The sequence below is a fragment of the Austrofundulus limnaeus genome, unplaced genomic scaffold (assembly GCF_001266775.1).
Source record: "Austrofundulus limnaeus strain Quisiro unplaced genomic scaffold, Austrofundulus_limnaeus-1.0 Scaffold57, whole genome shotgun sequence".
Classification (NCBI taxonomy): Eukaryota; Metazoa; Chordata; class Actinopteri; order Cyprinodontiformes; family Rivulidae; genus Austrofundulus; species Austrofundulus limnaeus.
The window spans coordinates 1,894,136-1,917,361 of record NW_013952459.1 but is presented as its reverse complement, the minus strand read 5'-3'; the positions used below and the strand labels follow the sequence as shown (position 1 = coordinate 1,917,361).

The 23,226-nt window shown below is 37.6% G+C and overlaps 2 protein-coding genes across 3 annotated transcripts in view; one reads left to right on the top strand and one right to left on the bottom strand.

Annotated features, from left to right (window-relative positions):
- The window catches only part of pappaa (pregnancy-associated plasma protein A, pappalysin 1a), an 88,822-nt gene extending 86,811 nt beyond the window's left edge, over positions 1-2,011 (top strand). For both annotated transcript variants that reach the window (XM_014009390.1, XM_014009389.1), the window contains exon 22: positions 265-2,011. In XM_014009390.1, the coding sequence (XP_013864844.1) occupies positions 265-369 (105 nt within the window). In that variant the 3' untranslated portion in view covers positions 370-2,011. The remainder of the gene's footprint in view (positions 1-264) is intronic.
- Positions 2,012-9,857: 7,846 nt separating this feature from the next.
- The window catches only part of astn2 (astrotactin 2), a 259,339-nt gene continuing 245,970 nt past the window's right edge, over positions 9,858-23,226 (bottom strand). Inside the window, exons 20-23 of the mRNA XM_014009306.1 lie at positions 20,071-20,191; positions 15,746-15,846; positions 13,861-14,044; positions 9,858-11,404 (exon numbers count right to left, since the gene is read on the bottom strand). Of these exons, the coding sequence (XP_013864760.1) occupies positions 11,167-11,404; positions 13,861-14,044; positions 15,746-15,846; positions 20,071-20,191 (644 nt within the window). The 3' untranslated portion in view covers positions 9,858-11,166. The remainder of the gene's footprint in view (positions 11,405-13,860; positions 14,045-15,745; positions 15,847-20,070; positions 20,192-23,226) is intronic.

Here is a 23,226-nt window from a genome sequence, read left to right as displayed (position 1 = left end):
TCTTAGATTGCACAGTAGTGGGGGATATGCTTTTAACAATAGGTTGTTTTTCAAGTAAAAGGTCATCATTAGATGTTATAACACAATTTGTTTATTTCAGCAATATAAAAAAATGTGGGTTTTGTGCACATTGTAACGTTGTATTTAAAAAAAGCATTCTGGAAATTATTTTGAACATTTGAGCTACCTTACAACTGACTATTCAGTAATGACTGCAAAAAAATCTGTCTTAAAGTTAACATGTATTTTTTTTCTCTCATGCAGGTGATTCCCTTTCCCATGTCCTGTGACATACGGGATGAGTGCTCCTGTCGAGATCCCAAAGCCATGGAGAACAGGAAAAATGAGCGCAACCATTCCCAAGGGTGATCCACCTGAGCAGTTACCTCCGTTCGGTGTTCCAGGACCTTTTCTTCAACATAACACAACCAGAGTGGTCAAGGCAGACCCCCCCACCCCACCCCCCCACTTCATCCTCCTCCTCTCGGCCCACTATCTCCTGCACATGCTGCTTAAAAGGCATACCTCTTCCTCTATACTGCAATCCCAGCCAGCTAAAATGCTTTCACCTCTCTACAGAAGGAAGATCTAAAAAAAAAAGAAGAAGAGAGAATTATGGGACTCCACAGAAAACAAAAATTCTCAACTAAGATGGAAGTAACCCCTGTGACACCACCATCAAAAAGAACATGTATAGCATTTAAAAAAAATACGTGAAACAGACTTTGTTTTTGGGAAGATAACACACAAAGATAAAACAAAACCATGCGTAGGTAGCATGCCATTTGTTGAGTTTTGTGCTGCCTTTAGTATTGTTTTCAGTTACCTCACTCTACAATCATGCGATTGAACCAAAGGTAAATCAAAACATGCAAGTATGGGATAGTACCAATACTGGCTCTGTGTTTTGCAGATATGAATGACATGAAGACAAATATATAAAGTCACTCAGACACTCACAACCCCCAGCTTGCTTTCAGAGGGGCTACAAGCTTATGTTTCTATCACTTCTACATTCAAATTAAATAGTCAGATATTCTTTAAATCTGTATCATTTTATCGTAATATCTGTTTCCTCAAAAGGATGTCAGAGGTTTTAGGCGTTACATTGAGAATGGATGGGAATGCCACAGCCATATTGTTTCGAGCCACAAATTTGGCACAAAAAACTAGACTAAAAAAACAACAGTTGAGACATTTTGAAGTGGAGTTTTGTGGAAAAAAAATGATGACAAATAGTATCTTACCTGCTGAACAATAACAAAATAACAGTATCAAAAAAATCAGTAGTTTTAGCAAACACTATATTAAATATTTCAACATCTTCAGTACCACAGAACATGATTATTCTAACAGCAATATTATGATATACCTGCTGGAACTGCCCCATGCTGCACAAGCATTGCTTCAACTAGCTGCTGCTTTTTGTATTTGCAAATAACCACATAATCATGTGTGATTAACTGTAGTGCAAGACCAACTGTGTAAAAATTTGTGAATTAACATTCACGTGAACCACTGTAAAAATATAATGAAGTTGTTTTGAGATCTTTTGAGATGGCAATAATCCACTCTTGGTCTCACTTGTCTTAGCTTGTTGATTAGATCAGAATTAACAAGCCTTTACTAACCGAGGCCTTTCAAAGAGCTACGTACAACAGGTAAGCTATTGATTACTCATAACCTTTCCACAGAAATCTGCTTCAAAATATCTAAACTGTCACTATAAATGCAAAGACTAACTCACGAAAACGAACAACAACACAAATCTAAGAACAATTTAAATATAAAATCCTGAAAATATTTGATCATTTTATTGTGGCTTTTGCTTCTTTCCATCTCAATATTTTGTCGGCTGAGTCAGCTTTGTCTTCCTAACTGCTTACAGTTTTTCTGGATAGTGTTCATTCACTCTTGCATGTTATTAAACGACCCTGTCATCTCACATTTACAAAAGAAAAAAAAAACGTTGACAGAGCCACATATGAAATGCACTAACCACCCCCCCCCCCCCCCAAAAAAAAAAAAACATCCAGAACCTCAAGTTCTATCCCGCTTTTACCCAGCTTTCTCAGAATAATACTATACTCATTGATCACGACTTAAAGAATGTCATCCATAACCTCACTTGGGACTTGGGTTGCTTTTAGTTTCAGTTTGAACTCCTCTCATACGGAGCTTGATACGAACTATGTTACCTCATTACCGCCTGAGACTGAAAAGGAAAAAAGCTGAAAAGAAACGCATCCCAGTCCTGATCAGAATGTAGACGATGCTTGTCAAAGGCCTGTGGCTTTCTTGATCTCACAGTACTGCACACCACAGTCACACAGGGACAAAAGGCTGGATATGTGCCTCCTAGACCCCCCACTCCCCACCCACCTCCCAACCAGCATGCTTCCCCTTAGGCACATCTCGTTTCACTTTTTCCTCTCCTGGAACTCTGTCGCTCTGCAGGCAGCAGGGTTTTACATGAAAAATGACATTTGGATGTATATGTCAACACAGCATTTCCAGTCTGAATATATTCAAAGCCCCACCAGTACCTCCTGCTGAGTATAGTTTAAGTAGTTTATTTACTGTTCACTTCAGTACAAAGTGCACTTCGAATCGTTTTTCAGTATTTGGGTTTTCCATTCTCGTGAAGTATCTTTACATGGCTGCTATGAAAACTTTTGTTACTCTTCATCCCAGACGCACACAAACACATCGTTTTCATGCACATTTGACAATGAAGACTGCTCGGCATGTTGGTCCAAACTTTGCTGCTCCACGCTCGCTGCAACAAGTAGCGTGCTTCATTTTCATTTCATTTAGCCCAGTGGCATGGCATTCATGTTCCGTCCATTCCAGAGCCTCCTCGTTTGAGCTTGCATTGTACAAGGGACAATTTGAAAGAAAGTTTCATGTCATTTTTATAGCCACCTTTAGTAAAGAGCTATGAGAGTACTAAAAGACGCAAATAAATAAAGAGGGTAATATTTTCTTTTAAATATTTATATATATATAAACACAATATCATGTAGTTAATGTTCTTTAAGAACAGAGTATTGACAAATGTTTATAATTTTTTATGTTTTATTTTGCATTTCATTTTTTGAAAAAATGTCATTTAATCAGTGTTTATATTAATGACCTCAATTACTGCACTTTCTAGTTGTTATGTAAGAAGAAAAGTTATATCTTTCAAAAATGCTTAGAAGCTGCTATTGTCAAAATGGTAACCTAAGGCAAAGTGTATTATATTTGGTAATTTGACTCCCTGTGTTGCTTTTAGCTGTTCTGTCTTTTGTATTTTACTTGGCTCTGAAGCTCGATATTCAGAGGACATGTGGTTATGCTTTTCCTGCAACTGAAACTGGCTTTGCATTTGATGTTTTTAATGAAGTACGGCGTTTGTGTCACAACAAAAAACACACGTCATCCATAGAAGTCCCAATTCTCAAACAAGTGTCAACGCATTTTAGACATATTTTGTTACATTTTTAAAGTCCAGCTAGACTGTAGATGTTTTTTTTTTGTTGCCTTTGTGTATGTGTAAAAGCTTATGTTTTAACATGCAGAGGACAGAAAATGAAGAAATCCTCCATCAGAAGGGACTTTTGAAAGACTTTTGTAAAGTACAACTCTTTGTAAGGGCGTTCTGAAGGCTACACAATCTTTAAAGATAAGATTTATAAACTTTATATGAAAACTATATAGCCCTGATAAAACTGACTTGTATTATGTTCATGTTACTGAATTATATGTAATGTTTGTAATCCAGATACTGCTGCTTCATATAGAACTCATACCAGTGAGGGAAAGACGCACCTGTTGTCACTACACTATATCAATGACATGCAGTACTGTGGTTCATCATCTGCCACTGAGGCCACTGAAAAGTCGTTCCAGCTGTTTGAAAATGAAACTTGTCATGAAGGCCCATTCTTTCATTTTCTAGATTTATTAGCTGTTTCTTTCATGCACTATTCTAGAAATGTCCTCAGCAATTATGTTAATAGTCAATACCTGGACACCAAAACAACTGATTGTAACGGCTACAAAAGGCCACAGAATGTTGCTACATGTTTACTTTAAAAAAGGTTATATTCTTAGTGTAGAAGAAGGTTCCCAAAAGCCATGGATAATTACAGTAAAAATTTAAAAATATACATTTGTGCATCAGATGAGGACGCCGCCTCTCTACTGTAGCCATCACAGGATCCCTTGCTGTACCTCATGCCTGTAATGTTGCTGCTTCTATTTTTTTTTTTGGTATTTTAGTGACATTTTCTGAGTCTCATAACAATGATGTAAATAGTGCAACTATTTATTGAGAGTGTTTTACTTTTTTAAGTTATATTTAATTACAATTAAGTTATTTTTTACATTGTTCCTATAAGCCAACACACTAAATGTCGTGAGTCAAAATTTTCCTTTTTTTTTCTTCTCTCTGTCATTACAGTCTCTTGCTATCATTGCTGTTTTAGTTCTGACAAGACACATAAGAAAAAGATCATCTGTCACTGGTCATTATGTCGAAATAGAAAAAAATAAATAAAAGCATTCACTGCATTTTTCCCCAGAATTAATACATATAAATGACATGTACATATTAAGAAGTTCTGCAAAGGAAATAAAAACCCATTGGTCAAATTCACAAAATCCTAATATTCACACTACATTTTTATTGCAAGTGTGGCTAAAAGATTATTTGTACTCAGTCAGCTAAAGACCTGGAGGGAAGGGGATAGAGGCATAGAAAGGGACCAATAAATGAGGAAAAAACAAAGGACTGGGAGTTAGAAGGGAGCCAGTGGTGAGTGTTCTTGGATGGGGCAAAAGTAGAAGGTGGGCAGCAGGAGAGGTGTTTAAGGGTGGGCTGCTTTTCCTGGCCTGTCTTGCTGTTTGTCCAGGTGTGAAGCTGTGTACACACAGACACTGCCCCTGGGCAAAGAGCGGCCAGCCTGACTGGCAACACGCTGAGTCCAGTGAGTCAGAGTTTCTCCTAGAGATGGCAGCCATCCCTCTCTGGGACTCCTGACACCCCTCCCACCAGCTCACCACCTCCCCTCGACTCGACACACTGCCTCATCTGTCACTGTCAGGCATGCCTTTGCAGGGCAGCCAGGGTCAAGCTGGCCCCGTGAAAATGAGAGAAAATGTTTGCCCAGCTTCCAAAGTCTTTTGAAGTTAGGCTGAAGGAACAGAGGCTTTTCTCACCTAGAGTCTTTGCCCATCACCTCACATCATGCGATACCAGTTTTATCACAGGTTTTACATGTCTTTGATTATCAGCAACATTTATTTTTTAAATAACTCTTTGTTTTGTCTAAAATAGCATATGTTTGTGTCTCATTATAAAGCAATGAGACGCATAAAAAGACTGTATGTAGCCCCAATGTTTTGCTCGGAAAAAGAAAAATGAAAAGTAAGCCACCCTGTTGTAAGAAAATTTTATCATGTGTTGTAACACATCAAGTACCTCTCACAGACTTTTGGTTTTAGAATAGTCCCATTATGTTTGCTCACTATTCCTTAAATAAATTAAAAGGTGAAGTGTATTTTTTTTCTAAGTGAGAAGTACAAAAAATGTATTTGCATTATATGTGGCTATCTAGTTGTATTATTGCAATGTTTCGTACCCAACTGCTTAACAAATATATTTTAAGGTGTAAATATTAATATTATATCATAATTATTGTATTCGCAAAAAAAAAGATGTACTAACTTGTTTGGGAGTAGCTCTTGGATTGATTTTGATCAAAACTAGAACACAAAGAAATGAACCGTAAATTGTTATAGTGTCATGGTATCAGCTGCAAGATGAAAAAAAATTAAAAAAAATGAAAAAAATTGTGATGCTTTACCACACCACTTGTTGTTAAAATTTATTTGTTCATAATGGCCTAGTGTAAGCACTGTTGTCAGATGTCTAAACCATGGATTTATCTGTTAAGTCATATATTATTTATTTGATGTTGCAAAATATAAAAAAATAAAAATAAAAAGTAATCAGAAAGGTCATCTTGGGTCTCATGAGTTTTTGAGAATGAATTTTTACAATCCCATTTTTCGTACTGTTGATCAAGGTTTTATCTCACTGGGCTGTGACTGTTGGGAGCCTATGCAGCCAATGTTTGAAAATCCAGCTTCCAAGGAATGAATTGCTTAGTGAAGGCAGCAGAAACTCAAGGTGAAAGATGAGGAACAAGAGGAGCCATCATGGAAAAACAAGCCCTGTCTACATGCATCATTGGCAGACGGAGGTAGCGGCTGATATCAACAATTCCCATGAGTTAGACAGGGGTGGACTGACAGACAGCACAGAGGCACTAATTATGGAGAGACCAGGGTGTCCCACACCAGGCAAGACTCAAGATTCAGGCTGTGCAAAAAAATCACTTGAGACAGTCCAGCGCGTAGATCCAGGCAGGCAAGGAGAGCATGGAATGCTATAACCAAGTGGCTAAAATGGTGCATAGAAACATCTGTGCTGAGTTTGGACTGGGGTTCCACAGCGAAAGTAGGAAGCTCTGCCAAGGGTGGTGGACAATGACAAGGATACTGCAGCATTTCCGGATCCAAAATGACAAACAGGTGATGGCAAACTAACCATGCACTGTGGTCATCGACAAACCACAGAAGGCAGCAGTAGAGCTAGATAATGATCCCAAGTGTGTGCAACATCAAGAAGAAGGAGAAGCTTGAGAAATACCAAGAGCTGAAAGAGGAAATAGAGAGGTTGAGGAGAATCAAGGCCTCAGTGCTCATCGGCACACACGGCGCTCTGACTCCTGAACTGGAACAGTGGTTCTGCACAGAAGCTCCCAAGCTTCTGGTAAAGGACACAAGCCTGAAGTGAAGTGGAAACACACATGGGAAAAAATAGGGTGACACACACAGCTGAGAAAGAGGGAGAGAGAGAGAAACATTGGTGCTCTGACTCATGGCAAAACATGACTAATAGATATGTTTTTTTAATAAAAAGTCATACATATAATGTTCATTTTTGCAACCATGCATTGCATAAAAATACAACACTGGTTCAAATTATGATCCAGCTACTATGTGGTCACTTTGAAAGTTGCATTACTTTTCAACAATTGTTTTAACAAATATAAATGTATCTCATTTAAAGATGTTTTACAGTAGCTGCACATCCCCTTTTGCTGAATATTCTAAGTTATTAAAGTATCATAACACCATTGTGAGGTCTTTCAAACTTTAAATATAAGAAAACGCTGAAGTGGCTGTAAAAGAGGAACTTGTTCAGCAGGCCTGCACTGATACACTGGCATGGAAATGTGAGGGTTGTTCCTGGCACATCAGTGACCTTAATGCCCTAATTTCTGTGAATGAACATCTAGCTACTGATTTTTAAAGTGCAGTTAATGTTGCATGACTGAAAAAGAAACTGGATCTGAGCTTAAAGGAATAGTTTGTTGAGAGGGGTGGAAAAAGTAAATGCTTCCCAGCAGCTCACATGCAGAGAGGCATAGCCACCTTCAGTTAATGATATAAATTAGAGTAATTTGTATGGGATGGATGTCTGTTAGTTCAGTGACTGTTTTTTTTCCTCTTTTGCTCTTTTTCATCGAAATGTAAATATTTTCCAGCAAGATCACATAGCAAATTGGCAAAAAACCTGGGAAATAACAGTGTTTTGCTTCATTCTGCCATTACTTCCAGCCATCTTTTTCTGCACCTTATTTTGCCATCATGCTAATTGATTGTGATCCAATAACTGCCCTGCTATTGTGCAATTTAGATGTTGTGATTTGCCCACCAGGGACTTCTCTCTTGTGAAGCCCATGTCAGAGCCAACAGGATATATGAGTCATCACATCAACTAAGCTAAACCATGTAAGATAAAGTTAAACCTCTATGACAAAAAAATATATATAAAAAAAAGTCAAGATAACATTTGTTTGGGGTGGGAATTAATTACACATTATAGCTGATTGCCTGTGCTGTATAAGTCTTTAGCCACATTTTATTTATTTTTTGTTCCATTCATCCATTATCTCTTGATTCAGACTGAAAGGGCAGCAGCTTGAGCAGGGAGGTCTGAACATCTTTTTATCCAGCCACCTCGTCCAGCTTATCTAGAGGATTCCATGATGTTCCCAGACCAGTTGAGAGACATCCTTTTCTCCAGCATGTCCTGGGTTTTCAATGGTGTCTCCTCCCATTTGAACATGCCTGGAACACCTCCCTGAGGAAGTATCCGGGGGTGGGGTGTGGGGGGGGGCATCTTCATATCAAGCTCGGGTTGTTTACCAGAGGCCGGGGAACTTGAGGGTTCATCACAGTATCTTAGCTGTTCCTAGGACTGCGCTTTTCTGGACTGAGGCATCAGATGTTTCTCCATGTATCTGTTGGAGCCACTTCTCCAGCATGGGGGTCACTGGCCCGAGTGCGCCGATGACCTCAGGCACTACAGTTGCCTTTACCTGTCAGGCCTGTTCTAGTTCTTTCCTCAACCCTTGGAATTTCTCCATTTTCTTGCGTTCCTCTTTCTTGATGTTTCCATCGTTGGGGATGGCCACATCAATCACAACGGCTGTCCTCTGCTGCTTATCAATGATCACAATATCAGGTTGGTTGGACATTACCATCTTGTCTGTTTGAATCTGGAAGTCCCACAGGATCTTAGCTCGGTCATTCTGCACCACCTTAGGATGTCATTCCCAATTGGATCTAAGGGTTTCCAGTTCGTACTCCGCACCAATGTTTCTGTACACTATACACTACCAGCCACGTTCCATGTATTCCTTTCCTGCTAGTATCTTACAGCCTGCTGGTCTTCCCTGAGGCCTCCCACTGGTTGGATGTGTCTGGAACACCTTTAAAAGACGGTGTCCAAGAAGCATCCAAGTCAGATGTCCAAACCCCCTCAACTGACTCCTTTGGATGAGGAGGAGCAGCGGCTCTTCTCTGAGCTCCTCACCCTATCTCTAAGGCTGAGCCCGGTCACCGAAGGAAGGAAGTTCATGAGCTTGGTCTTCTCTCAGACATAAACTTCCTTATTTAATGTGTGATCTCCAGACATTTATGCAAACAGTAATAACTTAGGTTAATAATAATAAAGTAATAAAACTGTGCATTTAGAAAATAAACAACAAAAATAAAGATGTTGGAAATGTTTGAAAGTGTTTTCAAACACGATCAAATTTTGATTTGTCAACAAAAGAATTTCATTAATGAATCACAAATTGTAATTGCTGCTTTTCAGTTTAAAGTAAACAATACATACTGCATTTCATTGTTTTTCAAGTCATAAATACTTTTGTTTTTCAATGTGGCTGTTCCAACATGTGTTAACACTTTTGAGTTTGAGCAACAGTATCCCGTTTGCTTTCTTCTGATATGACGCACACACAAGAGAGGAACAGCAGTCATGATCAAAGTGGGAGGTGTGGGAGTAGCAAAGTATCCAATGTTTTGTTTATTCATGTACAGTGACAAATGTTTCATACACAATGACAATTATTGTGTCAACTATTTCAAGATGTGCAAGAGTATTTAAGTTGAGTGTTTGGACTCAGTTTTTTTTCAACTCTAATGTTTTGCATAAAAGAATTGTTCTAAACTGACAAGAAAAAGCTTTTAAAGTAAATCATGATAAATGAATTCAGTAGAAGTGCACATTGGCAATAAATTGACAATAAATAAGAACAGTTAAAAAATTTGAAAAAGCTTCACAGAGAAAAAAAAAAACGAACAAACAAGGATTTTGGAATGCATTATTTGTTGAAAAAAAATATGTTTCCCGTGTTTTGACAGTCATTCAAGTAAGATCAAAATATTTTAATGTTGTTCTTCATTGTTTTTTGTTTGTACATTTTAAATGTCACATTCTTTCCAAACAAAAAAGCAGATGGTAACACAGATTTGTATTTACAATTAAAAATTTACAATATAATAATTTATTATTACAATTTATAGCATAAATTTAACCTATTTGAAAAAAGGCAATATTTGCTTACATTATAAGAATATCCATGGCTTTGAATACACGTCAGATGACTGACAAACAAAAAGAAAATAAACATTTCTGCAATCACCAACTTTTCATTTCATGAAGTATTTCATCTGTAGGATTAGACTAAAAAGAACTCTTCAAGCCGCCTGTTATTGTTTTAAATATGCTGTTAGAGTTTAGAAAATAGGAGAAAAAAAATCATCTTTTGAATTTAAATAAGCAAATTTAGTGTTTAAATCTAATATGGAATCAATTTGAAAACTCTAATTTTATATCCATTTAAAAGATCCCATTTAATGATGACTAACACTTTTTAGTTAGATTGCAAGCAAATCAATGAATTTGGCATTGTAAGTGAAAAAAAACATCCATTGTGTAGTCATTGTGTTGTAAAGTTTGTTTTAGGTATGTTAGAAATGAAAAAGCAGATAGAAATTATTCTAATAAGTTTGTTTTTAAATAAAAGCTTAATGAAAATAAGAGAATGTGATGTCTAAGTTCAGCATGTTTTCTGTCTCTACATCATTTTCCCAGTCATCCCACTTTTCAATCCTGCTACCATACATAGACTTGCCGTTTAAACTGAAAATACTTGTCACACTACATGCTTTAACACTTATTGTTTTTTAATTGCTGATGCAAAGCTTAATATTTCAAAATTAACGTAAATTTGAAAACAAGTCAGTGATTTCTGAAATGGCTTGGACACAACTGTTTCTCCATTCTAATAAAAGTAGCAAAGGCAAATAATACTTCCCGTTTTAGATTCTTCTTTTCAGTATTCATTGTAAGCACCAGAAATGAACTACATTATTACATTCAAGTTATTTAAGACAACCTTTTTTTTAAAACTGAATTACATTTTTTACATGGTTACACTGCAGTATCTCGTTGATATGCACATCACTGGCATTTGGTAGAGAGAACAAGGTCTGCTCCAGAGAGTTTCATGTTCCTTTTACTATAAAGGTTGGCTACGCAAAAACAAGTTTCTTGGTAGCTTCAACACAATGTCCAGTGACTTTTTAGGATTTCTCTTCATGTCTCTCCTGGTTTTTAAAATGCACCAGTCCCACAAGAGACACTTGCTGCAGAGTGCACTAAAGAGGTTCAGTCAATCAGTAATTTCATTTTGCTGAAATAAAATTTAAAAATAAATAACTAAATGAAAAGCACTGCTTAGATGACTTCCTCTCTCACCGAAGTTTGGTGTTGCTGTACGTGTTACGCTGCACAGAAATGAGCTTATCCATGCATGAGGTGCGGCTGTCATGTAAAGAGTTGTGCCACGTGTTGCTGAGAGGGCGCCCCTCTTCGCTCCGGCAGTAGATATATGCCATGGTGTCTGTACGGCTTTGGATATGGGTGCTGCTTAGGAGGGACCGGCAGTACAGGCTGATCGCCTCCACCCTTCGAAGTATCAAACTGGCTTTTCTGTTGGAGAGAAAGGACACATATCAGTTCATTCAAACATATCACAATTTCCTGAACTAAAGGGAAAATGTATTTAATAATTAGGCACTATCTATCTATCTATCTATCTATCTATCTATCTATCTATCTATCTATCTATCTATCTATCTATCTATCTATCTATCTATCTATCTATCTATCTATCTTAGATGGAAAAAAAGGATAAAATGTCATGTATTTATAATGTTGTTAATTATAATCATATAGGGCAAGTTTAAAATGATTTGCTGCACATCTGCATGAAACTACAGACATCCCTAACTCCACCAATAAAGTGTTGTGAAGATCAAACTGCAAGATATTTAAGATAGAAAATAGAAAATTTAAATGAGATAAAATGATTCACCAGCTAAAACACCTGCTGGATGCATCAGTTGTTGATTATGCTTTGCTGGATTAAAATGGAAGCGAACCAGCCAGATGGAATAAAAAAAATAATCTGGAGGTCTGTATACTACAATTCAAGTACAGTAACTGACATGTTGTGTTTTTTATCATTCTGACAAGACTGCCAGTGTGGATCAAAAACAGAACCTGCACATTTTCGGGCAGTAGCTGTCTTTAACACAACACCAGAGGCAGCTGTCAAGAGTAAGTGAAACAAAGAATTTTGTGTCTGGTTCCTAAGTCTGGAGCTGAGCTTCATTTGAAGAAAGTTTATAAAAATACCATCTATAAACTCACTACACCTATGTAAAAAATGCTACTTATTCAAGGATTTTAGCTTTATATGGATTTTAAAAATGGAAAACACAAAGAAGTGCAAAATTCCATTTATTTTGAAAAACAATGTCTTTTGAGCATCAACATCTGTCTTTAGTTAAAGCAAACACTGCAGACATCCTTTTCATTTATTTGCTAAAATGGGTGGGATGTTGTGTGTGGGGCTTTTTTTTTTCATTTCCTTAAATTCTTATGTCTGAAATAGCAGAATACCAGTTTAAAACTATTTATCATGAGTGATGACAAACAAAATATTGTAAGAAAATAAAGAACACAAAGTGAAGACAAGTTTGTGCAATAAGATTTACAATTGTGCAAGAGTTATGCATGTCCTGTATAACTGTGCTCCAAATAGGTGATTACAAGGAATTTCCAACCAGCGACTAAAAACTAAATCAACGGGTGTGTAAATAGGTGTTCATCGTGGAAATATAAAAACAAAAGATACTGACCATGTATCACAGCATGTGTAAATCACAATAAAGGCATTCAGCTGTAACAATGGTGGATGTGTGGGGGTCTCATGGGATTCTCTGCTCCTGCAGGAGTGCTGACTGTGCTTACATTTCTCTTGGCCATTCTTTTTACCTTTTAAAAAGGCACCACCAAAGGAGCCTTCTTGTAAATTACCGCAATGAGGCTAAACCCTGCCAACTTCAGGCAGTAAATAATCCACACTCACTCATCCAAGAGCCCCCCCACTCCCCTCCCCTCCCCTCTGATTTCACCCTCTTGAAGTTGCCCACACACATACAAATACACACCATCCAACAAGTCCATTCCGCATTCTGAGTCCCAACTGGCCAACTTGTGTCTCCCACCCCCTTCACCAATCAGAGAGAAGCATAAACTTCCTACAGACCAAAATTATTCCTCAATTATTATATTATTTATAGCTTGAAAGAGTGCTTCCAGGCAGTGGGGGTAGACAAACCAAAACATTGGGCTGTAACTTAAGATTTTGTGTTGCTATCATCAGCGCTGGAGCAACTCGCACAGACTCACACGCATAGATGTTTTTGTTCTAAACATTTGTTTTAAATCACTGTTTATACTTCCTTCTTCAAAGTTTTATTTGTCAGTCGGCCTCTGTTTGTTCTCACGGTGTTGTAATGTCTCAGTCTGCTCAAACTATCAATGAGGGTGTCCCTGTTAAGGAGGTCATGGGTGACGGGATGCCGGGGTGGTAAATTATGGTTTCAGATTAGCCTTTTTTATGAGAATGAAGAGGAAATGGACTTGGAAGTTGCGTTAGTGTTAGCTGAGTATTGCATTCACTGTTTGGCTTGGCTGTCAAATCCTGTTTTGGCATTGCCATGGTGAGGTGTGGAGCGACTGTAACCCCAGAGTCTTAATAGTGACCTTGCCCTGCAAACGAAGTAGTTCTGGAACTGTGCGTGTTGTGCAACAGTGCTCCTGGACAGATGCAAGGACGGTAATGCCAAGAGGAATGGGTAAATGATTTGAATCTGGCAGCCAGCTCAGGCAGATTTGTCCATTATGTAAGAAACCTCAAGGTGAGGGCTACTGATCATAAACAACTCAAGCCGTCCAACATGACAGGAAGGCTTAGTTAAATATCATCAACCTGACAGGAAAAAACAGGCTTTTTGTCCAAACAAGAAATCAGCTGTAACCCATCAAATTCTTAAGTTGATGTAAACAATATCACATAAAGTGTGTTGTCATCTCACCTGGGGCCCAGTTCATCCTCACTGCGCCACACAAAATCCCCAAACTTCTCATAGTGAGAGTTGTAGTGGTGCTGGACTCTGTAAAGCATTGGAGGAGGAATTTCCATCAGCATATTGTAGGCCATCTGCTGTTCCTTTCCACTGGTGTAGCCATTGTACAGGTTATACACCCTGTCTGCTATTTCTGTCAGCAAGAAAAGGTAGACAAAAGAGAGAGATACAGTAGAAGTGAGCATTGTTACTTTTTAATTACATTTTGCATCAATCAGGCCCCAGCTTAGAAGAAGAATATGATATTAAAATGTACTTTTTGGATCCATCCATCCATCCATCCATCCATCCATCCATCCATCCATCCATCCATCATCTATACCCGCTTCTTCCTTTCAGGGTTACAGGGGTCACTGTTGCCCATATCCAGCAGTCACTGTGCGGGGGGCAGGGTACACTCTGGAAAGGTCGCAAGTCCATCACAACTTTTTGGAACTAACTAAGCATAATGTATCAGGTAAGAGAACTGTCAGAATTATTGTATGTGTAAAATTTAGACTCTTACACATACAATAATTCTGACAGTTCTCTTACCCCATAGTAAGCCTACACACACAGCTTGGTAGTGATGAGCAGGTCAATACTGAAATATACGACAGGTACCAGAACTTTATGATCTAGAACTGAAACTAAATTCAAAATATTGATACTCTAATACTTTTATTCTTTCAGCTAATACATATAATTAAAAAGAACACAGTGAAAAATAAAAGATTGAAATCTTGCCTAAATCTGATTTGGTTATCCGGAACTACTTCTTCTTCCACCTGAGTAACACGTAAGTGCAGCTACACGTGCTCAGTCAGTCACTCTGTAGTCTGTAGACATTACATGTTCAGTATTTTTATGGTAAAACAGTATATTCATGTAACATAATTTAATAATCAAGTTTTAATTTTTAAGGAACTTCTAGATAACCAACCTATAGTTTATTGTAACGATTTTATTACCTAACTTGATTTTTCATTATTTTTAACACATTTTTACACATTTTGTATGAATATTTCCTGTTTTTTCTGTTGGATTAGCTCGCTATATTGTAAATGAGGATGCTACACCAATATGCAGTATTTCCGAGTTTAAAATTGCTCTGAAAACAGGCAATTTCTGATTCCTAATGTCAGATTCTGATATTCTACTGTCTTTAAAACAAAACATATATTTTTCTATTTTTGCACAATTCTTTATATATTTTATTATTAGTAGTTGCATCATGTCAGTGGTAATTTTGTTTTGTGTGCACTATCTATAAAATAACTAGTGTGTGAACCTCTGTACGGATGCTGTTGTGACACCTAGATTTCCCCTCGGTGGGACAATAAAGACTATTTCTATTCTTCTACTCTATTCTATCCTACTCTGATGTCTTGCATTATTTATGAAGTGGTTATTTGAAATATACTACCTTTTTTAGATTTAGCAGATACATAAGTTATGTTTGCACAAAGTATCAGTACAGATCATTATTGCTAATACTCATCTAAGTTATACCCGGTATCAGAATCTGAAAGGAAACTGACGGTATTGAGCATCACTTGGTCTCTGTGTATCATACAGGATACAGCTAAAGCATATTTTGATTACATACAGTACATTCCTACAACTGTGTGTAGATCTGCAGTAAAAGGAAAGAATGTAGATGTCCTAGAAATGCACATCACAAGAATATGGTTGTTCATAAAATAAAATTACATAAAATTGCATATATTTAGGAGAGAATACATCCAGGAAAATACCTTATTTGTGAAAATACATCAGGTAAAGGAGGCAAATGACAATGACTCGTAAACTAAAACAAAGAAAAACAAAACACTCTGACGATAAGAGCAGGTACCTTCAGCACGACTGTCATCCACCACTGGACAGGAAGTACGCACAGAGACAAAACTGGACTCAGTTGGACTGCCTCGGTTATCCACTGCATTGAGAGTAAACCTTAAAAAAGGACCCAAAACATGTTTTAGTTGCTAATAAAATTACTGCCACAACTAGTAAAAGTTGCACATGCAGACAATAAAAACAAAGAAAAATTACTGAAAAGGAGCTAAAGCCTAAACTCTTTTGTTTTCTTTTTTAAAACATGACATCTTCCAAATCAATATTAGTTAAAACTTTGAAAATGAGTTATTCAAACATAGAGTGAAAAACGTAAATTTACTCCTCACTTTAAATAGGTTTATAATGGTACACAGAAAAAAAGCTTTTCAAACAGAAAATTAAATGACTTTCATTATTAAAGCTTGCATTAGGTTTTACAACAAATTAATTCTATTTTACAATTTAAATTGTGGCACCAAACGTATTTTGAAATGGATTTTCAGGGTTACAAGTATCATTGCTTTAGGTTTACTGTTAGTTCAAATGTGACAGTAGAATAGTTACAAAAGGATACACATCTTGTAAACAATGGATGGAAGTTTAATCATATTGAAACGATTTCTCCAGCAACACAATGGCAAAGGAAAAGGGAATAAAAGTGGAATCTGGCCTGAATCTGAGAACTTCATAAGGACAAAGTCTGTCTCTCTGCAAATGTCAAACCTCTGGATGTTTTGGGTTGCATGATAGACTTCAGAACCACTAAGTACCTGATAAGATACCACAGCAAACAGTTCAAGACATTCCAAGAGGGGATGAGGCACACAGAAAAAAAAAACACAGCATCTTAAGTAATGTAGGACCACACAGCAAGGAACAGAAAACAAATGACCTTTACATGTCCTTTTGAAAATGTCAATCTGTCTACTTCAGATTATGAAAAAGTACAAGGAGGAACTGGCCATCCTGAATGTAAAAAAGACAGAAAAAAAGCGAGACAGAAGAAGAGAGGGGGTGGGTTGCTGCTAATCTCATCGATGCACACAGTTGGTTGCTCTCATCTAGGTGATGGCTGCACTTAACCTGTCACCATTGCTCATTTTTTGACATACACAACATCAAATGTCCCTTTCAGATATGTAATCTTTTCCATCACTCTGTTAACTTCGTGTCTTCATTTCTGCTCGCTTTCTGTTGAAGTCATCAAGCCAATCATTATAGTTTGAACTTTTTAATTACACTTTCATCCCAGTTAAGCAGAGCTGTATGCAGCTACATTAATAGAGGCACAGAAGGGTAAAACCAGCTTTTCAGTTTTGAAATTATTTGGATGAAGATTCTAACCATTTTCATTTTTGCTGAATTCAAGATTTCAGTTCATGTTTTCTTCTAAAATGAATAAGTTTTCTTGCCAGCTAGCACTAGAACACACATTAGATAGATAGATAGATAGATAGATAGATAGATAGATAGATAGATAGATAGATAGATAGATAGATAGATAGATAGATAGATAGATAGATAGATNTAGATAGATAGATAGATAGATAGATAGATAGATAGATAGATAGATAGATAGATAGATAGATAGATAGATAGATAGATAGATAGATAGGATTTTTTTTTACCAACTTTTGTTTTCTATGCTCAAATTGGGACATTTTTGTCTTATGAATATTATTTTGTATTATAATTTTATTATAATGTATTGTTGCACAACTGGACTTGTATCGTTCCTGTTTGCTGAAACCCTAACCAATTTCAGCCAATCCTCAGCCTAATGCTGCCACAAGTTTCTTCCTGGTAAAAGGGAGCCATTCAACTGCTGCCAATATGCTGCTCAGGATGGGGGATTGTGACAAAGTAAACAAGTAAACAAACAATCTGCTGGCCTCATTACAACTTGACATGACAGTTTTTATTAAGTGATATTTCATAATGTGCTTTATATTGTCATGTTTGTGGAAGGAACTGAACCAAGGGTGCAGACTAATAATTGAGGGAACTCAGGCGTGAACTAAAATAATTTTAATAAACAAAATAAAAAAGGCTGACAATCTAGAAAATAAACTCAAAAAACAAAATAAATGACAGAAAAAACATGGATCATGACATATATGATGAAGGCCTTGAGTTATAATTGATTGAACCGTGGCTGTGACTCTGCATCTGAAATGAATTTATGATTTTGACTTGTTTGTTCAATGTATAGTTCCCTGAGATGACATTAGTCATGAATTGGTATAGTAATAAACTGAAATGAATATGTGCATATTGTACTTTATTGGTAAATAAAAATAATTAATTTACCTAGAAAACTTACCAATATGAAACTGCTTTTTGTGATGCTCAACAAAGCAACGTTTTATATTTTTTAATCATTGGTTTTGCCAAATAAACACAAACCAAAGTAAAGTATGTATAAGAGCTTGCAGGCAAACTGAAGAAAATGTAGCATTTTTTTTGTCTTTGAAATATATCCATCATCATTGTTCCTTTGATGGTTTTATCTCATCAAAAGACTTATATTTACAGAACTGGATTAAACTGTGTAATTACCTAGATTCTAGAAGAAGGAATGTGTAAAAAATGCCCCTTATACTAAGTCTAGTTTGACCAATTTTGTACAAGTATTTGTTCTAATCATCTAAAATTGTCATTCAGTTCCCAGTACTTGTTGCCACATTGAGTAATTTATGGAAAAGATTGTGCTGTACATAAAGATTTACTGAACAGGAGGGAATGCTGGTGGTAAAGTTATTCCTACTGCAGGGGAAGTTTTGGAAAAGTGAATTAAGTATTGAGAAATATTTACAACTGGTTAAGAAAAACTGTAAGCTTTCAGCAGTATTTCCACAGAGTAACCACTGTAAAAACATCAGTACGATAAAAAAGGAGGAAACCGCAAAACAAAGTGAGACAAAATGAGCAACTTGTATGGCATTCCAACCCTGCAAACCATTTGAAATGCAGAAAAATAAATAAATTATGATATTATTGTTTATGCGAAAGCTACTTTGCCCCCTACAGACCATCCACTTTTAATGTCTTTTGCAATCTGCTCCAATGGTGTTGAATGATTGTTTTGCTTGTAACATGACCTGTTTAGGCATTGTTCACATACTTTGTCTGGTCTTGTTATTCAGCAGGGTGGATGTGGTATTCCCCAAGAACCTCAAAAAAGACTCACAGGCCTCGCTGGCTCCTCTGCCCAGCAAAACAATGCCAGCATGTTACAGTCACACTGTTTAAATTACGCAGCCACAGATAAATACAGTGAGGTGGGAGAGAGGAGGGAAGCAGCAATATGATGCGACAGAGCTTTTATTTGCTCATTTATCTAGTTCTGTTAGGAGTTAGAGTCTTATTATGCTCGATAACTTAAACGGGTCGCATCTAAATGTTTGCTTTCTTTTACTTCTCCCCCATGGTGAGCTTGGTATTTCTTTAAAAAAAAGTCAGGAGATTAGTCTCTGAAACAAAACTTCAAAAATGAAAGGCTAAGTATTCCTTAAACCAGTGGTTCCCAAACTTTTTATCTTCTGACCCACAAAATATTTATGGCAAAAACTTGTGACCCCAAATATTACTGGTCTGAGTACACAAACTTTGTTAACCCTAAAAACAAAGGCTACACAAATATAAATACTTATTTATACTTGTTTTGTGTTTTTGTAATAATTATAGGGAAAATATTACATCACCAATTATTTTATTACCATTTCAACTGATTTCTGAAGTGCAGTGGTTCCCAAACTTTTCAGCTTTTGACCCACAAAATAACAGTAGCAGAGACCTATGCCCACAAATATTTTTGGATGATAAACATTTGTATCAGGTCAACTAAACATGGGCATAGTAACAGTATTTATTATTCTACATTTATACGTTTTAGACAACTAAGGCAAAAATGTAATTAATTTAGAAAGTATTTTAAGGACCCCACCTTGATGTTTCAGGACCCCACTTTGGGTCCCGACCACAACTTTGGGAACCACTGCCTTAAACCAATGTACATCCCCCGCTCCCTTTCATATCAGAGTTTAAAACTAAGATCATCTTCTGTTCAGGAATCATAGAGTTTTAGCTGTTTTGGTTAAACACTCCAAACACTCTATCAAATGATTATTTGATAAAATTTGTTAAGTCATTCATGTGCTATTTTGTTAACAAACAAACTTAGTTGGCTTTAAATAGTTAAAGTGGTAGTAGGGAGTTCTGCAAAAACTGTGGATGGCTTGAAAATTAGAACCAGCACATGTTACAGGTCCATCCCCCTTGCAGCGACATAGCTCTCCTTCCACATCGCCTCCCTCTCATTGGAGCCCAACGTGAATGTACAGGCTAGTAAGCAGCAGGGCCACCGCTGTTGGCGAATAAACGGCTAAGGCACATTCAAAACTCTCAGAAATGGGCTGTTTTCCAGTAACATCATCAGCTTGTTTCTCCACCATTAGCATAGCTGCAGCACACCAACAATCTTGAGCTTGAACGAAGGTACGCGCTGTGCATGGGGAAGGGAGTGAGCAGAGCGTACACAAGCGTGATTGACATTGGTAAGACATTCTTCTTGTCTTTGATTGGCTGTTTCTGACAGGGAGCAAAGTGTTTCTGTAAATGGCAGTAGGACTACTGGGGTGAGCCAGAGCAACTTTATTTTTTTTTCACAGATTATCTGTCTCATATTCTACTTGTCAGGACATTTTTAGCAACTATGTAAAACATACATATTCATAAAAGTTACCTATGTAGCTTTAAGGGCAAAATTAAAAACAAACTAGATACCGCATAGGGGTAACATGAACCCCGCACGCACAAATGCACCAGAACTCAGAAGTCTTTATTCCTAATATATGTCATGATACTAGGTGCATCCCAAATTTGTAGCGGTTTGGGTGAGGGTCTTTTTTTTGGGGGGGGGGGGCATTGGGTGACCTGATGGATAGCCCCTTGTCAGAGCTAAACAACCAACGAAAATCTGAAGCTCCTATGTTTAATACTTTTTGAGCAATAACCATTTTTGTATGTCCAGATACCCCTTTTCAGATAGATTGGGGGTCCGGTGGGGCACTGATTGTGGGCTTGATGGATAGAGCTTCATCAGAGCTAAACAACAAAAGAAATCTGGAGATTCTATGTTGAACAGTTTCTGAGTTATAAGCATTTTTGCATGTCCAGACACCCCCTCTTTGGATGGAGCCCCCTCCTGAAATATGGGGTCTATTGTAAAACCGTTGGCTGGCGCAGTGTAGGTCGGACTCATCTATAGTCCTGCCAAATTTCATGTTGATTGGTGCAGCCGTTTTTGTGCTACGGTTGAMCAAAAATCACTGGAAAAAAAAACAGTACGAAAACAATATGACTTACGCTTCGCATGCGGGGGTCATAAAAATTTACCTAACTTGTTAACACTCAGAATAGTATGTTGGGGATTAGTCTCATTTACTACCACAATCCTTTTAGGCTAATTTCTGTAAAACTGACTAATAGGAATTATCGTGCTTTTTTTAGGATCAGTTGGCCATGGCAATCATTTTGAATCTGGTAAGTCCAAAAGTTACTTCAGAGAATCAGTTATAGATTTACAGCAAATTATTACTTTCTGTAGGTTTCAACAGATTAGATAATTTATGATTTGGTTTCATGATATATTTTTGCAACATATAGACGCAGAAACACACAATCAAAAATAAAGGTATTTGCTAGAAAGTGCATGTGCATTTAATTGAAAATACCACAATATCAGTATTTATTACAATGCTTTACATTTATTAAATATCTGGGGATCTTGTTCACGAATGGGGGAAGAACGGAGCGGGAGATCGACAGGCGGATTGGCGCAGTGTCTGCTGTAAAGTGGGTGCTGTACCGGTCTGTCGTGGTGAAGAGAGAGCTGAGTCAGAAAGCGAAGCTCTCGATTTACTGGTCAATCTACGTTCCTACCCTCATCTATGGTCATGAGCTTTGGGTTATGACCGAAAGAACGAGGTCCCAGATACAAGCGGCCAAAATGGGTTTCCTCCGCAGGGTGGCTGGGCTCTCCCTTAGAGATAGGGTGAGAAGCTCGATCATCCGATAGGGACTCAGAGTAGAGCCGCTGCTCCTCCACGTCGAGAGGAGCCAGTTGAGGTGGCTCGGGCATCTGGTAAGGACGCCTTCTGGACGCCTCCCTGGTGAGGTGTTCCGGGCATGTCCCACCAGGAGGAGGCCCCGAGGAAGACCCAGGACACGATGGAGGGACTATGTCTCTCGGCTGGCCTGGGAACGCCTTGGAGTTCCACCGGAGGAGCTGGAAGAAGTGGCTGGGGAGAGGGAGGTCTGGGCCTCCCTTCTGAAGCTGCTGCCCCCGCGACCCGACCCCAGATAGGCAGAAGAAAATGGATGGATGGATGGATGGATGGATGGATGCTTTACATTTATGCAGCATAAAAGAAGCAGTATAGTATGAATGAACAGCATCTGAGTTCAGAACAGACGCTCTGTGATTACAAAGGTTGCTTAGAAGAACAAAAGATTCAGGCACAGTTTGGCCTGAAAGGAGAATGTCAAGTCATCAAGTAAAGGAGCTGGCAAGAGACACGGCCACTATGACCACCTACTCATAGAGAAGGATACACTTTCCACTGTCTCTTTAGTTTTTCCTATCTATATTCCTCACACTTATTGTAGCTCAGCTCCATCTATTTCCGTTTTCTGATTCAGAGTCTTTAACGTGTACGTCCAAGTCTGACTGGCTGCACACGCTTCCTTCAGAAATGACTCGGTTTGTCCATGTGTTCCACAATTTTGAAAGCTGTGCAAACAATGAAGTAGACAAATTGCAGAATAAAGATTGTGTAAATTAGGAAATGTTGCCATTTAAGTAGCTATCACTGGTTGTGCTAGAGACATTGTTGAGTAAAATGGCCGAAACATCAGAAACGCCGCACGAAGCAGAAGGAACGAGAGAAAGTGAAGGCATGTCAAGAGCAGCCAAGACAGTAGGGGATGCCTTTTCCATTACATCAGCATTTGGATGCACATCAGTTGAGCCTGTTCACAAATCAATCAAAGCTACAGAGCTGTTTCTGTTTGCCTGAAGAATCGTGTCATCTTACAGTTCTTACAGTTCCTCGTGGCTCTGAAATCCTTCAGTCTAAGTGGTATCTCACTGCTGTAACAGCTCAAAATAAAATGGCTTTGCCTTTCATTATAAATTAGAAACAACAATAAAAGAAAAGTCAGCACTGAATGAGCTCACTTGCACATCAACAAGACACAGCAGGAAAAGAAATAATGTCCATCCTTCATTAAAAGACACTTTTAAATACCAAAAATTTTGAGAAACTCCATTCTTTTAAACAAACATCATTTCTGCAATTCACTAGCAGAACAGTTAAATTTGGTATCTCCTGGTGCTGCGTATACAGGTGCTGGTCATAAAATTAGAATATCATGAAAAAGTAGATTTATTTCAGTAATTCCATTTAAAAAGTGAAACTTGTATATTATATTCAT